At 44.6% G+C, this 18,392-nt stretch overlaps 1 protein-coding gene across 1 annotated transcript in view; it reads left to right on the plus strand.

Moving 5' to 3' along the window:
• The window catches only part of grid2ipa (glutamate receptor, ionotropic, delta 2 (Grid2) interacting protein, a), a gene marked incomplete at both ends in the record, with an annotated part of 88,296 nt that overhangs the window by 24,194 nt on the left and 45,710 nt on the right, over positions 1-18,392 (plus strand). Inside the window, 4 exons of the mRNA XM_080448106.1 lie at positions 9,651-9,953; positions 12,973-13,058; positions 13,850-13,919; positions 17,382-17,699. Coding sequence (XP_080304232.1) covers positions 9,651-9,953; positions 12,973-13,058; positions 13,850-13,919; positions 17,382-17,699 — 777 coding nt within the window. The remainder of the gene's footprint in view (positions 1-9,650; positions 9,954-12,972; positions 13,059-13,849; positions 13,920-17,381; positions 17,700-18,392) is intronic.

Here is an 18,392-nt window from a genome sequence, read left to right on the forward strand (position 1 = left end):
ATTTCGGCCATTTGAAAATAGCCGATCTACAAGCTCACAATGCGTTGCGATGCGACACATTGTGAGCTTGTAGATCGGCTATTTTCAAAAGATTTTTATACATTTGAAAATGTGTGAAATGGGAAATTTTGCATAATGAGTACTTTTACTTTTGTACTTTAAATAAATAAAATTATAATATCGGGGGGGGGGGGGGGGGGGTGATATTATCGGACATCTCTACCAGTGCGTCCGGTTTGGCCGAATGTCTTTACGGACACAATTGGCCGTGCTCGTGGGGAGGGAAGGCGAGGGAGCCATCTTTGTGCCTGTGCTATAGCGACTCCTACTGGCTGGGGGTGGTAGCCTGTCAGTGCGGGTGTTGAATGGGGAGAGTAGGACGGAGGCTGTACGTCCTCCCGGTTGGGGCTCCTCACTGGCAGGTGGGCCAGTAGGGTGCAACAGCGGCGGCAACACAGACACATGTGTGTGTGTGGGGAGGATGACTGGCTGCTCTACTGCTCCACTGTGTTTTATGTTTGGCTTTAAAAATACAGTGAAGCTGCCGAATACAATTAGACTTTGTTGATTGATGAGCTCGTTTGAAATAGTTTGACTGGGAGGTTCTGGGTGAGGATGACGGATGAGTTCTGCTTGCGGAACGAAGGGCTTTCTCTGCTTGTCATGCGCATGGAGGGTGTCAGTCATCTGGTCTGTTCCGACACACACAATTCAATTCAAAGGGCTTTATTGGCATGAGAGAAACACACACACACACACACACACACTCACACTCACACTCACACACACACACCTCAGTGGATCCCCACGTGCACACATCTCCAGAGCTGACCTGCCCGTGTGAATCCACTGGGACTCCCCTCCTCTCTCCTCTCCTCTCCTCGCTCCTCTTCCTCTCATTCTTCTCTCCTCCTCCTCCTCTGAGAGAGACGAGGAGGAGCCAGCTGGTCATTCACCGGCTCCTCTCTCACTATGGAATGGTGGATGAACTGAATGACACGGGTCGTACCGCGTACCGTACGCGCCGCATAACCGTAACCGTAACAGTAACCGCAAAGCCACGACGATGACCGACGTCTGGCGACCTCGCCGTGGCGCCCGGGCCGATGATGATGATGATGAGGAGGAGGAGGACGCCGATGAAGAGGAGTGGGCGCAACAAGCGAGTGTCACCGAAAAGGATGGAGCAACATCTGTCACAGCTGCTGCCTGAGGAAAAGAAAAGGGATGTGAGCCGCAGCTATTTGCATCCCTCTCTCTCTCTCTCTCTCTCTCTCTCTATCTTTCTATCTCTCTCTCTCTCTCTCTCTCTTTCTTTCTGGCTGCCTTCTGAGTCTTCAGCAAGTTTTTTTTGTGTGTGAAATCCAGGACACACTCTCTCTCTCTCTTATCTCTCTCTCTCTCTCTCTATCTCTCTCTCTCTCTCTCTCTTTCCCTCTCTCTCTCTCTCTCTCTCTCTCGTCTTTCTTTCCTCCTCTTCTTCATGTCCGGGAGAGTTGTGTTCTTGTTCAAACTAAATGAGGACTTGCTGAGGTATTATATATATAAAGCGGGGAGGAGAGGAGAGCGTTTCCATCGCTGAACCGAGAGCTCAGGCACTTCCTCGGAGCCCAGAGGAGAACCATGCGAAGGTATTATAAAAGCCACACACACACACACACACACACACACACACACACACACACACACACACACACACACACACACACACTAGTGTAATACTTTTCTTTTCCCTTTGATCTCCTCCTCCGCCCGCGTTCGGCATCGCTTCAATGCTGCTGAGTTGAATCTCAGGTTTGCCCTGTAGTGTAGACTGTAGACTGAAGACTGTAGTGTAGACTATAGACTGTAGACTGTAGACTGTAGTGTAGTCTGTAGACTAGACTGTAGACTGTAGACTGTAGTGTAGACTATAGACTGTTAGACTGAAGACTGTAGTGTAGTCTGTAGACTGAAGACTGTAGGGTAGTCTGTAGACTAGACTGTAGACTGTAGTGTAGACTATAGACTGAAGGCTGTAGTGTAGTCTGTAGACTAGACTGTAGACTGTAGACTGTAGTGTAGACTATAGACTGTTAGACTGTAGACTAGACTGTAGACTAGACTGTAGAGTATTTGTTGTGCAAATGATTTTTCATGTCGGCAAGTTTCCTTTTGTAAAAAAACAAAAAAGATTTAGAATTCAACTCTACCAAACTTCTTTGATTTCATCCTGATTGTTATGATTTAAATTGAAACCGTTTTGTAACCTGCACTGCATGTCCAAAGCATTTTGATCACTGATTTTCTCAGCAAGACTCCTGTCTGCCTCCCAGTGGTGGAAAGTAACTAGGTACATGTACTCCAAGTATTTTGAGGTATTTGTACTTTACTTGAGTATTTCCAATACTTTTACTTCTACTCCTCTACATCTCAGAGGCAATTGTTGTACTTTTACTACTACTTTTTACTACAATTATTTGAAAACTTTAGTTACTAGTTACTTTGCAGATATACATTATTACATTATAAAACATACATTAACCTCTTTAGTCCTATTTTATACCTAGGCTATTTGAAAATAGCCGATCTACAAGCTCACAACGCGTCGCATCGCGACGCGTTGTGAGCTTGTAGATCGTCTGTTTTCAAACATTTCACAATTTTACTTATGGTACTTTAAGTATATTTTGATACTACATTGCAGTATTGATACTTTTACTTAAGTAAAACATTTAAGTACTTTTTCCACCACTGTCCATCTATTAACAACAGATACATTGTCTTTGATTGATCTCTAACACCTCTTCTCCAAACATTTACTCTGTTGCTGTTTACTCCACAATGCTGCCTTACACGGTCTCTGTTGTTGCATAATGTTCCCAATTAATTCACTCATGGCTAATCAGAAGTGGGTCTTCTGCTGAATAACGGCTCCCAGCTGATTTCCATTGTATTTCATCCCTCTGTGTGTGTATCGTCCTTGAAGCACCCCTCCTCCCGTCCTCCTAATTATAGTCTCCCCTCGCCCTCCTTCCTAATTGAGGCCGTCCCGGAGCCTACATACATCCAACTCCGGTGGAGGAGGAAGCCTGGATGTTTTCTGCGGGCTCTGATCTGGCAGAGGGGACACAAATGTAGATGTGTGCCCTTGTTACACACACGCGCACGCACACACACTCTCAAACACACACTCACAGAGTTAAATTAACACACCGGACTTTGCTGTGTGAGCGTGTCCTTCAGTCAGCTGGCATGCATGGTGGCATGACGATGGTTGAGAGACTGTCGTGATGAAGACGTAGTTAAAGTAATACATTGCAGGTCCACAAATTTCGATCTTTAGCAACCTCTGCTGGTCACTACCGTCATTGCAGGGCTGTAGTGGATGCCTCATTACCCAGAATTCCATTTGTTTTCACCGGAAGACGGAAGCGTTTAAAAAAGCGTTCTTTTAATTGTTATATACTATCTGTGGATCGTTTCTCTTAGCCAGTGGAGCTTTAGTTACCGTGAGCTGTGTTTTCTTTTGCTGTTGTTTTTCTTCAAATCCTATAATCTCTTAAAAACAGCGTGAGATTCCTTTTTGTTATTAGCGCGGTAGTTCCTGGCCAAACAGGAAACCGGTGCATTTCCGTTTCCGTTTTCCGGCCGAATGACGTCATTTTCGCGGGAAACACGTCCCTGTCAACTTTCAATAGAAAATATGTTTATAAAAGGCTTTCGGGGGTGAAATTCATGGAGTGGTGTTGTGAAACATTTTGCCACTTTTAAAGTTACCTAGTATTACTTTAAAGGGATAGTTCACCCCAAAAAAATACTTTTTTTAAATGCGATTAGTCACCCCTAGGAGACTTGAATTCATGGATATTTTTTTGTTTTTGTCACATTCCTAAGACAATAATTTGATGTCCAGCGGACCGGTAGGCAGAGGTTCCGGTAGGAGACACAAAGGAGACTCTTTGTGTCTCCTACCGGAACTGCTGCCGGTCCTAGTTCATTTTGGGGGTGAACTATCCCTTTAAATGTTCCTGTTCCTGTTTCTGCGTCATCAGTGCCCATACCCTATAGGTGGGGTTGGCAAAAGGGCCTACTCTGTGTGGAGTTTGCATGTTCTCCCCGTGTCTCTCAGGGTAGTTAATACCCTCACATGTAGTAATCCTGGTCGCTATAACGCCGCCCCCCCAGCCGGGGTGCCTGATGGAGGAGAAGGGAACTGGTTGGAATAACATGTTCCTTCCACACGCTACGTCCAACCAGGGAAACTCCCCCCCCTGTCAGGTGACAAGAAGGTCAGTTGGCTCTCATGCATTGAAGGAGGCATGAGCTCGGTCCTGGCCTCCCTAGGCTGGTGAGGGGAGTGTAGCGCCCAGGATCGCTTAGAAAATTGCCACGGGTGAAAAATAAAGGTTACAATTTTTTTTTTTTTTTATGTTCCCGTTTCTTTTAGCGTTTCTTCAACTCTGCTCGCATGATGATGTATGTGTGTTCTTCCGTGGCCTACATAGCCTTTTATTATAAAGCTACACTAGTTTTCCGACAGGTACATGACCCTGGCCTAGTTCTCCACTCAAACTCTCTCTTTCTCTCTTTCTTTCCGTTTCTCTCTCCTCGCCTCCCTGTCTATATGTTTATCACATACAGTATATAGGTTTGTTAAGCATTCTCTCTCTCTCCTTCACTATCTCACTGCTTCTGTGGGTTTCTCTGGGCCGAGGTGGCAGACCACCCACCCACCGTTCTCTGCTAGTAGTTGACGCTGGTGGAAAAAGTACTCAAATGTTTTACTTAAGTAAAAGTATCAATACTGCAATGTAGAAGTATACTCTGTTACAAGTAAAAGTATTGGAATTCAAAATGTGCTTGAGTAAAAGTACAAAAGTATTGGTATCCAAATTTACTTAAAGTACCAAAAGTGAAAGTACTAAAATATTTGAAAATAGAAGATCTACAAGCTCACAACGCGTCGCAACGCGTGGCGATGCGGCTCGTTGTGAGCTTGTAGATCTGCTATTTTCAAATAGCCTAGGTATAAAATAGGGCTAAAGTGGTTAATGTATGTGTTATAATATAATAATTTATATCTGAAACTTAACTAGTAACTAGTAACTAAAGTTTTCAAATAATAGTAGTGGAGTAAAAGTACAATATTTGTAGTGGAGTAGAAGTAAAAGTATTGGAAATTGGAAATACTCAAGTAAATGCAAATATCTCAAAATGTTACTTAAGTACAGTACTTAAGTAAATGTACTTATTTTCCACCACTGGTAGTTGATCTGATCTCTGGTCTGTAGTAGAAACCGTTTCAGTTTCTCTCCTGCTATACAAGGTTTAGCCTCAGGGTGGCAGCGTAGAGCAGGCTAGTACAGTAGTGTCAGTGGAGTGTTGACCGCCCTGTGAAGAGGGTGCATGTATTAGAATCAGAGTCGTATGGTCATTGGGGCCAACGAGGCCATGGCCCGGTCTGTGGGGCAAGATCCGCCAGGGGAAAAAACTAAAAATCAACATAACAACATTAGCAGCCCCTCACCCTATAAGTCGTCTTTGTTTTCAATTGGGGCTCATTTGCATTCGGCCGAATTGTTAATGAGTGGCCATTAGAAAACCAGTTTTGCCGTCAAACCGGTTCTCCATTGCGCAGAGACATGCATGCACCTCTCTCCATTCAGAAATGTCATAGAAGAAGAACCGTCGTCCTAAAACACCCTGCTCCGGTTCTAAACCGGCGGCCTCGGTCCGCGAAAAAAAATTGGGCAGTGTGTTTTGGGACGAGCGTTCCGTTTTCCACACGGAATGGCTCGTTAATTCTCAATAGACTTATCAGCTGTTATTGCGCGATTCTGGCCCGGTCAACGTTAAAATTCCTCTGAAAACATAAGGAGCTAATGTGTTGGTCCTGTCCCTTCCCTTCACTGGCAAATTAGCAGGATACCCCAGAAATACATTAGAGAGAGAGTGTGTGTGTGTGTGTGTGTGTGTGTGTGTGTGTGTGTGTGTGTGTGTGTGTGTGTGTGTGTGTGTGTGTGTGTGTGTGTGTGTGTGTGCGCGTGCGCGGGCGGGCATTCGTGCATGTCTTTATTTAGTGTGTGTGTGTATGAGTGTACATTCGTGCATGTCTTTATTTAGTGTGTGTATCTCTCTGCCTAAATGCAGACGCCTCTCAGAGGACATGATGAGTGACGTATGAGACACCTTAGAAGTCGTGACTTTCACGCTTTTGTGGCACAATTAGACTTGCAGTATATAATTAAACAGACTATAACCTCTGGGGGGCCTCTGTGTCTCATCCGGTACCAAACACCAACCATGTAATCACAATGTCTCCGGACCCCCCCCCCCCCCCAGTGGGGGAGCTGCCCTTGTCCTGTCTCGCCACACAAACCTTGTCACATAAATCAACAGGAATTCTATAAAAAGCACAGTGACAAGACACGGCTGAATGTCATAAATCAATATGTCAGTTTAATGCCAGAGTAAAAAGTCATTGTCCTCCTTCATCCTCATCCATTTAATACCAGACAACTCTACCTCAGCCCAAAGCACTTAGTATTGGTTATACTGTAGCAGTTGTAATCATTGAGTTCATTCAATCATTCAAGATTTATTTATCTTCGAAGTCGGTAATTAAACTCATTTGCAGTGTCGTCGAGTAACACAATGCAATCAACAGCATCAGTGTTGAAATTAAATAGCAATTTAGGAATTGGGAAGAAATTAAATGCAAAGAAATATAAAAGTCACAGATAAGAAACCAAGACAAATTAAAACAGACAGACAGACAGACAAACACACTCAGTGATTTTTTGGGAATGTAGGTGTGTGTGTGTGTGTGTGCGTGCGTGCGTGCGTGCATGCATGTGTGTGCACGTACGTACATATGTGTGTGTCTGTGTGCTATAATTATGCATCTGCGTGTTCCTGTGCATGACGGGAGCTTTGGAGAGAGCTTCATAGTAAAAATAAAAAATAGATTTTCTTGAGGTGAAATAAATTAGCATTCCTTCCTTCAGGGCTGTTCAGGGCAAAATGAGGGAATCATCCCCTTGTTGCCTCTTATAATTATTGTCAGGTATTTCTAAACTAACTGGGCTAACAACAGTGGAAGCAGAGAACATATTCTCTCTCTGCCTGCCTCTGAAGCCCTGAGTCTAGCTGTTAACGGTGGGATGTGTCAGGATATAACACAAGTAAAGAGACACAACCCAGGAGAGATCACATCACTACCAGAGGATTCAGAGACACAGACACAAGAAACATCTTCCCTTTGTAGGTGTGGCAGAGAGAGAGAGAGAGAGAGAGAGAGAGAGGGAGAGGGGGGGGGGGAGGGAGGGGAGGAGAGAGAGAAAGGGGATGTGTGTTTGTCACTTCATTTGCAGTGGTGGAAAGTAACTAAGTACTCAAGTACTGTACTTAAGTGATTTTTTGGGTTGTTTTGTACTTTACTTGAGCATTTCCAATTTCCAATACTTTTACTTCTACTTCACTACATCTCAGAGGCCAATTTTGTACTTTTACTCCACTACAATTATTTGAAATCTTTAGTCACTAGTTACTATGTATATTTTGATTATTATTACAAAACATACATTAACCACTTAATACATTTTGGCCATTTGAAAATAGCAGATCTACATGCTCACAATGCGTCGCGATGCAAAAGATGTTTATACATTTGGAAAACTTAAAATGGGACATTCTGCATAATGAGTACTTTTACTTTTGGTACTTCAAGTACATTTTGATGGCAATACTTTTGTACTTTTACTCAAGATACATTTTGAATTCCGGACTTTACTTGTAACGGAGTATTTCTATATTGCGGTATTGATACTCAAGTAAAACAATGAGGGTATACCTTTTCCACCACTGATCATTTGTGACAGAATATTATTGGTGTATTAATATGCACAGTGTGTGTCTGTGTGTGATTCTTTTTCACGTGTGTGTTAGACGGAGAGACACACGGGGCACACACACACACACACACACACACACACACACACACACACACACACACACACACACACACACACACACACACACACACACACACACACACAAGAGTAGAAAGACTATTTGAAGAAGAAACTACAAGAAGTTATAGTCGCTGACAGAGAGAGAGAGAGAGAGGGGACGGGAAGGGAGGGAGGGAGGGAGGGAAAGGAAAGACAAAAGGAAAGCGAGGGAGTTGAATATGTGAGAGGGAGGAATAACAGGAGGAGGAGGAGGGGGTGTAAGACTGTGTTGCTCTCCTTGTCGCGTACAGTTAGTGGTGAGCTGTCATCCAAATGGAACCATCACACCTGGAGCCACTGCTGTGACACACGCACACGCACACGCGCGCGCACGCACGCACGCACGCACGCACGCACACGCACACACACACAGGAAAAACAAAGCTTTATTCTTCATAATACATCCTTTCTCTCTCATTCTCTCTCTCTCTCTCTCCATTTCCTTTCCTCATCTCTTTGGCAATCACGCACGCACGCATGTGTGTACACACACACACACACACACACACACACACACACACACACACACACACACACACACACACACACACACACACACACACACACACACACACACACACACACACACTCTTATACCTGCCTCAGCCCTCCTCCCCCCATGGGACACTATGGATAAGGATCTATTCTTAAACCAATTACGTGGATAATTTTGCGTCTGGAACAGAACACGATAATCGGAACATAGAGGAGGATCCCTCGTTGTTCACTGGAACTCTTTAAACAACACACTGTTGTCTCTCTCTCTCTCTCTGAGAGACCGTTTTATGGTTATATATCTACTTCGGGTGTTGCTCCGCTCTGAAAGGACTTTATTTCATTTTGGGTCTCCTCTGGACAGAGATGAGTTTGTTCACAATATCGTGTAACCTTCCCCTTCCCAGAGCTGTGCCTTCTGACTGGACTGTGGCTTCTATCCTCTGCTGAGACTGACCATAGCCTGCCTTCCTTCCAATCCAGGCTGAATCCCGACCCTCTAAGGGCTTTTACAGACGGGGAGCGACACAACGCCTGCGTTCTCCGCTTGGGATCAGCGGGAATACCTGGTGGACACACACACTGACAGACAGACAGACAATCGCTCCGCGTATAGTTAACGCCAGGCGTTAACAGCCTGAAAGCTATAACCACGATCCAGCTCTATGTCGCGTGCGAGAAACGAGCACAAACGCAACAATTTCACGGGATCGCTCCCACTTGCCGCTCCGCCCCTTCAGATTATCCGTGCCTCCAGTGCAGGATTAACGGAAGGGCTTTAGGTGCTGAAGCACAGGGCACCAACCTTGGGGCGGGGGGGGGGGGGGGGGCACCAAACGCCAGGGTTAAAGCGAAAGAAGACTGAACTATTACCCGGAAAGCGCCAAAATGTTGCCTGAAACGGGTCGTAGCACCGGGCACCACGAAGGGTTAATCCGGCCCTGCGTGCGCGGCGCCTCCCAACTAGTCGCCCGCCACTCGTCGAAAGTGAATTACTAGGCGCGTCGATCGCTCCCCTTCTGAAAAGCCCTTAAGGAAACCGAGCAGAGCTTGAATTGTGTGTGTGTGCGTGTGTGTGTGTGTGTGTGTGTGTGTGTGTGTGTGTGTGTGTGTGTGTGTGTGTGTGTGCGTGTGTGTGTGTGAACCCACCATGTTCGCCAGGATCTTCATCCCCAAGAAGCACCGGGAGCGCTTCGACGAGGTGGTCTCCCAGAGCCTGATGAGCCGCATCAAGGGGCGGAGCTTCAGCGACCCCAGCCGGAACCGGCTCCGCCGCAGCCGGAGCGACATGGACCACCCCGAGCGCCTCCTGGTGTCCACCCGCGCCAGCTCTGTGCCGCGCACCCACGCCGAGGAAGGAGGGGGCGGCGGCGGCGGCGGTGGGGGGCCCCCCACCCGCGGCATGCGCAAGACCACCTCCCTCATATCCGGGCACTCTGGCGCCCCCAACAGCACCAACTGTAGGTCAGTATATTATTGGATGCAGTGTTGATTTTGACAGCAAATCTGTATTAAGTTTTAGTCATAGTCTTTTGATTCAAATTCCATTTAGTTTTAGTCATATTTTAGTCATCTGAAATGTTTCAATTTTTGTCTAGTTATAGTCGACTAAATATCATGAGGTTATAGTCGACTAAATCTACAGTTGATTTAGTCGACTAAAATGTATGTTGGCGGTGCCTTGATGGCGTCGTAATGGCTGATTTTACACTTGGCTGCGTGCGCAAATAGCAGATCTACAAGATCTGCTATTTTCAGAGCGCAACACCCGAGCGCATCCAACCATAGAATGACTTGTGTTTTAGTTCTACTGGATCTCTTCTCCACTAGATCCCTCACTAACATTTTAGTCTAGTTTTTATTTGTTCACAAAATTGTCAAAATATATTTATTTCGTCAGTGAAAAAAGGTAGCCGAACAACATTTTTCGTCATAGTTTTAGTCGACAAAATCAACAAAAAGCAGATGTACAAGCTCAGAATGCGTCGCATCACGACGCATTGTGAGCTTGTAGATCTGCTATTTTCAAATGGCCGAAAGCAGCAGCAGAAGCAAAGATTTGAGTTACAAATATTCGCTTTAAAAATATGTATATTCAAAGATTTGCACACATTTTCATGATTTTTCTAAAATAGCAGATCTACAAGCTCATAGTGCCGCGCTATGAGCTTGTAGATCTGCTATTTTTGAATAGCCAAAGTATACGATAATAGTTAAAATCGAAAATGACAGATGCTTTCCTGGTGGGTTAATTTATTTGACTAAAGGGTTTTTTGCATCCTTGCATGCATTATGGCCTTTCAACCTGCAGGGGGCATTAATCTGCTATATTAATTTGTTATGAAACCCACCGGTTTGGGACATAATAACACTCTTAAAGAAATCTCCTCCCAGCCTATAGTTCCAGTGGTGGAAGAAGTATTCAGATATTTTACTTAAGTAAAACTAGCAATACCACAATATAAAAATACTCTGTTACAATTAAGTAAAAGGCCTGTGTTCAAAATGTTACTTGAGTAAAAGTACAAAAGTATTGGTATCAAAATATACTTAAAAGTACCAAAAGTAAATGTACTAATGTTTGAAAATAGCCCATGTATAAAATAGGACTAAAGTGGTTAATGTATGTTTTATAATGTTATGATTTATACCTGCAAAGTAACTTGTAACTACAGTTTTCAAATAATTGTAGTGGAGTAAAAGTACAATATTTGCCTCTGAGGTGTAGCGGAGTAGAAGTAAAAATATAGAAAATGGGAAATACTCCAGTAAAGTAAAAAATACCTCAAAATTGTCCTTAAGTACAGTACCTGAGTAAATATACTTAGTTACTTTACAGCACTGCCTTCCCAGATACTGTAGCTGTTGTTTGGCCTTTAATCTCAGTGTTTGCTTTCTGTATAGCTATACAAAAATAAATCTCTATTTACAGTCATCCACACTAAAAACCTCTTTGAAGAGGATACTGAGAGCCAAAGGGAACTGCGGTAAATGAAGTGTCAGTGGCGACCAGCTGCCATCTTTTCAGTGACTCTGGCTTACTTTGGTAAATAATGAGGCTGGTATGAGGGCCCTCTAGGGATGCGCCGTCCACATTTAAGTACATTATTATTCATGCCGTCCACATTTAAGTAGATTATTATTCATGCGAGGCTGTGAATTTAAAGTAGTCTGTTGTTGAATAGGACTGTAGTATTGTAGGTGGTCCAACCAAATTGGACTCCTGCTTATCCAGTGAGCTGTTTCTCTGAACCAGAGTTCAGGGCCAAACTACACCGTCCAATTAACCACTAGAACAAAGTAACTCCATCCCATACATCTGAAAGAAGAGAAAAGCTTTATTTCGAACAGGTTAAAAATAAGCATTATCGAGTCAAAATCAACAATAACAAAAGACAATATAGAAAATAGAAAGCAGTGGTGGAAAGTAACTAAGTATATTTACTCAAGTACTTAAGTACAATTTTGAGGTACTTTTACTTTACTGGAGTATTTCCAATTTTCAATACTTTTACTTCTACTCCATTACATCTCAGAGGCAAATATTGTACTTTTATTTCAATATACAAAAGAAATAATACCATTGAAAGATTATATCAAAAATAACTTTTGTTTAATTGAAAAAAGTTACACAGTATGAGTCTAAAGAAATGTTTGTTTTATCAGCTGGACACTTTGCTCAGTTAATAGCACATCTGGCTTTGTGGGGCAGCATAGCTTGTCTCACAGCATATCATGAGGATAACGTGTAAGCAGCATCTCAGCAGTCACAGGGGACATATATAGGCTACAATAAATCAATCAAGTAAAATACTGCAACGAAGAAATACTTTGTTACAAGTAAAAGTCCGGAATTCAAAAGTAAAATTACAAAAGTATTGCCATCAAAATGTACTTAAAGTACCAAAAGTAAAAGTACTCATTATGCAGAATGTCCCATTTCAAGTTTTTTTTATGTAGCCTATACAAATCTCTTAAATGTTTTCAAATGACCAAAATGTATATGGCCAAAATGAAGTGGTTAATGTTTGTTTTGTAATAATAATCAAAATCTACAAAGTAACTAGTAACTACAGTTTTCAAATAATTGTAGTGGAGTAAAAGTACAATATTTGCCTCTGAGATGTAGTGGAGTAGAAGTAAAAGTATTGAAAATTGAAAATACTCCAGTAAAGTAAAAAATCCTCAGATTTGTACTTAAATACAGTACACACACAGTACAGTAATAGAGTAAATGTACTTAGTTACTTTACACCACCGCAAATTAGCCCTGAGATTGTTCTCATAGTAGAATCGGGGCCAATTTGTTTATTTTTGTTTATCTTATATGACACAAACTAAAGATTTCCCTATGGTGGGACATATAGGGGACACATATAGGCTACAGTGAGATGGTGGCCTGTAGCGCCGTGCTGTCCTACTTCTAAAGTCCTCAGTCCCACCGCTGATGATCTCAGGTCGGTCTGTCTTTCTGTCTTTTTAGGACGGTGAGAGTGTGCAAGGGAAACATGAGCTTTGGCTTCACTCTCAGGGGCCACGCACCAGTGTGGATCGACTCTGTCATCCCCGGTAAGTTAAGTGTGCGTGCGTGTGCGTGCGTGCGTGTGTGCGTGTGTGTGCATGTGTTGTGCGTGTGTGTGCGTGTGTGTGTGTGTGTGCGCGTGTGTGTGTGTGTGCGCGCGTGTGTGTGAACTGAACGCGCACAAGCCGCACATGTGTGCGCTTGCATTCATGAGTGAGTGAGTTGATTTGTGTGCAGATGGCACATGCGATCCGTTTCCTCATGCTTACATGGTGTCCTATAGTTTCTTTCAGTGGTGTAAAGTGACTAATTACATTTACTAGCTCAAATACTGTTCTTAAGTAAAATATCCCCCAAATCACGAAGGCTAATTTGACCTTTGGGATACACACAAATAAGTCGGTGTGTCCAAAAACGTAGTTACTGTACTTTGGCTTTGTAGGGCAGTGTAGCACTTTGAGATTTGTTTAAAATATAAAGTGCAATATAAATAAAAAGTATTATTATTATTATTATTACCCATTCAATAAAGAGTCCTGCTTTCCTCCTGATTCCTTGCATTCCTGATCACCCCCCCTTCTCCCTCTCTCTCTCTCTCTCTCTCTCTCTCTCTCTCTCTCTCTCTCTCTCTCTCTCTCTCTCTCTCTCTCTCTCTCTCTCTCTCTCTCTCTCTCTCTCTCTCTCTATTCTCCCTCTCTCTCTCTCTCTCTCTCTCTATTCTCCCTCTCTCTCTCTCTCTCTCTCTCTCTCTCTCTCCTCTCTCTCTCTCTCTCTCTCTCTCTCTCTCTCTCTCTCTCTCTCTCTCTCTCTCTCTCCCTCTCTCTCTCTCGCCCTACAGGCAGTCCAGCGGACAAGGCCGGTCTCAAACCAGGCGATCGCATCCTGTTCCTCAATGGACTGGACATGAGGTTGAGTCTACATAATTCTCACCCCTCGTATACCTTTTCAAACTCAGTTTTCTCTTTTTTCGTCTGAAGTTCTGACGTTATAAAAACAAAACTACTAATAAATAATTCAAAATAATTCAGATATACAAGCTACAAGCTTGTAGCTTTGGTATTTTTGAATAGCCCAAAGACATCTAAAATGAGATTGGGAGCTCTGCTCGCTTCTACTCTTGATCGAATAAATAGTCAAAAACAATGTATTTCTCATTCACTCTGGGCTGACCTTGTTTTGTTTGCAGAGCTTCTGCAGTTATATAGACGCCTCACTTCAGCCTGTGTGTGTGTGTGTGTGTGTGTGTGTGTGTGTGTCTGTGTGTGTGTGTGTGTGTGTGTGTGTGTGTGTGTGTGTGTGTGTGTGTGTGTGTGTGTGTGTGTGTGTGTGTGTGTGTGTGTGTGTGTGTGTGTGTGTGTGTGTGTGTGTGTGTGTGTGGACCGATAAAAGGATAGGAGATGACAGCAAGGCTCTGTGGAAGAAGTGGAAGAAAAGGGTTCATGTAATAACGTCTGTAATTGGTTCTATACCAACAGCAGGGTTACAAAAATAATTCTGTGCCTTGTTGCCTCCATTTTCTTTTTTGCAACAATTAACCCATTCAATCCAGGAACGCATCTGTGTTATTTTCAGATTTTCACTTTCAGGGCGTCCCGCCATGTCAAAACTTGACTTTCAGGGCGTCCCGCCATGTCAAAACTTGACTTTCAGGGCGTCCCGCAATGTCAAAACATGACTTTCAGGGCGTCCCGTCATGTCAAAACTTGATGTTTCAGGGCGTCCCGTCATGTCAAAACTCTACTTTCAGGGCGTCCCGTCATGTCAAAACTTGACTTTCAGGGCGTCATGTCAAAACTTGACTTTCAGGGCGTCCCGTCATGTCAAAACTTGACTTTCAGGGCGTCCCTTCATGTCAAAACTTGACTTTCAGGGCGTCCCTTCATGTCAAAACTTGATTTTCAGGTCGCCCCGTCATGTCAAAACTTGACTTTCAGGGCGTCCCGTCATGTCAAAACTTGATGTTTCAGGGCGTCCCGTCATGTCAAAACTCTACTTTCAGGGCGTCCCGTCATGTCAAAACTTGACTTTCAGGGCGTCATGTCAAAACTTGACTTTCAGGGCGTCCCTTCATGTCAAAACTTGACTTTCAGGGCGTCCCTTCATGTCAAAACTTGACTTTCAGGGCGTCCCTTCATGTCAAAACTTGATTTTCAGGTCGCCCCGTCATGTCAAAACTTGACTTTCAGGGCGTCCCGTCATGTCAAAACTTTACTTTCAGGGCGTCCCGTCATGTCAAAACTTGACTTTCAGGGTGTCCCGTCATGTCAAAACTTGACTTTCAGCGTGTCCCGTCATGTCAAAACTTGACTTTCAGGGCGCCCCGTCATGTCAAAACTTGACTTTCAGGGTGCCCCGTCATGTCAAAACTTGACTTTCAGGGCGTCCCTTCATGTCAAAACTTGACTTTCAGGGCGTCCCTTCATGTCAAAACTTGACTTTCAGGGCGTCCCGCCATGTCAAAACATGACTTTCAGGGCGTCCCGTCATGTCAAAACATGACTTTCAGGGCGTCCCGTCATGTCAAAACATGACTTTCAGGGCGTCCCGCCATGTCAAAACATGACTTTCAGGGCGTCCCGCCATGTCAAAACTTGATTTTCAGGGCGTCCCGCCATGTCAAAACATGACTTTCAGGGCGTCCCGCCATGTCAAAACATGACTTTCAGGGCGTCCCGCCATGTCAAAACTTGACTTTCAGGGCGTCCCGCCATGTCAAAACATGACTTTCAGGGCGTCCCGCCATGTCAAAACTTGACTTTCAGGGCGTCCCGCCATGTCAAAACTTGACTTTCAGGGCGTCCCGTCATGTCAAAACTTGACTTTCAGGGCGTCCCGCCATGTCAAAACTTGACTTTCAGGGCGTCCCACCATGTCAAAACTTGACTTTCAGGGTGCCCCGTCATGTCAAAACTTGACTTTCAGGGTGCCCCGTCATGTCAAAACTTGACTTTCAGGGCGTCCCTTCATGTCAAAACTTGACTTTCAGGGCGTCCCTTCATGTCAAAACTTGACGTTTCAGGGCGTCCCGTCATGTCAAAACTTGACGTTTCAGGGCGTCCCGTCATGTCAAAACTCGACTTTCAGGGCGTCCCGTCATGTCAAAACTTGACTTTCAGGGCGTCCCGTCATGTCAAAACTTGATGTTTCAGGGCGTCCCGTCATGTCAAAACTTGATGTTTCAGGGCGTCCCGTCATGTCAAAACTCGACTTTCAGGGCGTCCCGTCATGTCAAAACTTGACTTTCAGGGCGTCCCGTCATGTCAAAACTTGACTTTCAGGGCGTCCCGCCATGTCAAAACTTGACTTTCAGGGTGCCCAGTCATGTCAAAACTTGACTTTCAGGGTGCCCCGTCATGTCAAAACTTGACTTTCAGGGCGTCCCTTCATGTCAAAACTTGATTTTCAGGTCGCCCCGTCATGTCAAAACTTGACTTTCAGGGTGTCCCGTCATGTCAAAACTTGACTTTCAGGGCGTCCCGTCATGTCAAAACTTGATGTTTCAGGGCGACCCGTCATGTCAAAACTTGACTTTCAGGGCGTCCCGTCATGTCAAAACTTGACTTTCAGGGCGTCCCGTCATGTCAAAACTTGACTTTCAGGGTGCCCCGTCATGTCAAAACTTGACTTTCAGGGCGTCCCTTCATGTCAAAACTTGATTTTCAGGTCGCCCCGTCATGTCAAAACTTGACGTTTCAGGGGGTCCCGTCATGTAAAAACTCGACTTTCAGGGCGTCCCGCCATGTCAAAACTTGACTTTCAGGGCGTTCCGTCATGTCAAAACATGACTTTCAGGGCGTCCCGTCATGTCAAAACTTGACTTTCAGGGCATCCCGTCATGTCCAAACTTGACTTTCAGGGCGTCCCGTCATGTCAAAACTTGACTTTCAGGGCGTCCCTTCATGTCAAAACTTGACTTTCAGGGTGCCCCGTCATGTCAACTTGACTTTCAGGGTGTCCCTTCATGTCAAAACTTGACTTTCAGGGCGTCCCACCATGTCAAAACTTGACTTTCAGGGTGCCCCGTCATGTCAAAACTTGACTTTCAGGGTGCCCCGTCATGTCAAAACTTGACTTTCAGGGCGTCCCTTCATGTCAAAACTTGACTTTCAGGGCGCCCCGTCATGTCAAAACTTGACTTTCAGGGCGTCCCGTCATGTCAAAACCTGACTTTCAGGGCGTCCCGTCATGTCAAAACTTGACTTTCAGGGCGTCCCGCCAGTGCTACTGACAGAGCGGCAAAACGTGACGCCTTTTGGGAGTGAGAACGGGTTGCCCTAACCGCCCTACTGATCCACTGCCGCCGCTAGTTGTCACATGCCGCCGTGTGTGTGTGTGTGTGTGTGTGTGTGTGTGTGTGTGTGTGTGTTCAGGACCTGCTCCCATGAGAAGGTGGTGTCCATGCTCCAGGGCAGCGGTGCCATGCCCACCCTGGTGGTGGAGGACGGCCCGCCCACCTTCACCCTGGCAGAGTCGGAGCTGACGGGCGGCGGCGGCGGCGGCGGCGGCGGCGGGGGGGGCATATCCAGGGGGGGCTCGCCGGCGCTCAGCTCCCTGCAGTGGGTGGCAGAGATCCTGCCGCCCAGCATCAGGGTCCACGGGCGCACCTTCGCACAGCAGCTGGAGCACCTGCTCACCCTGCAGGAGCGCTACTCCATCTGCAAGGCCCTGGAGAACTTCTTCCAACACAGGTGAGGATAGATGGAGCAGACAAATGGCAGTGGTCTAAAGTAATTAATGGTAAATTAAGTACATTTACCATTTAAGTACAATTTTTAGGTATTTATTTACTTTACTGGAGTATTTCCAATTTTCAGATACTTTTACTTCTACTCCACTACATCTCAGAGGCAAATATTGTACTTTTACTCCACTACAATTATTTGAAAACTTTAGTTACTTTGCAGATATAAATTATTACATTATAAAACATTAACCACTTTAGCCCTATTTTATACCTAGGCTATTTGAAAATAGCAGATCTACAAGTTCACAACGCGTCGCAATCTGATATTTTCAAAAGATTTAGTACTTTTACTTTTGGTACTTTAAGTACAAAAGGGTACTTCTACATTGCAGTATTGATACTTTTACATAAGTAAAACATTCGAGTACTTTTCCCACCACTGCACACGCACACGCACACACGCACACACACACACACACACACACACACACACACACACACACACACACACACACACATTTGAGGTACTTTCACTTTACTAAAGTATTTTCAATTTTCAATACTTTTACTTCTACTCCACTACATCTCAGAGGCAAATATTGTACATAGCCAATGGATCGCAATGCGACGCATTGTGAGCTTATAGATCTGCTATTTTCAAATGATTTGTATACATTTGAAAACTTGTGAAATGGGA

This window comes from Gymnoscopelus braueri, assembly GCF_963280865.1.
Source record: "Gymnoscopelus braueri genome assembly, chromosome: 13".
In the NCBI taxonomy this organism is placed as follows: Eukaryota; Metazoa; Chordata; class Actinopteri; order Myctophiformes; family Myctophidae; genus Gymnoscopelus; species Gymnoscopelus braueri.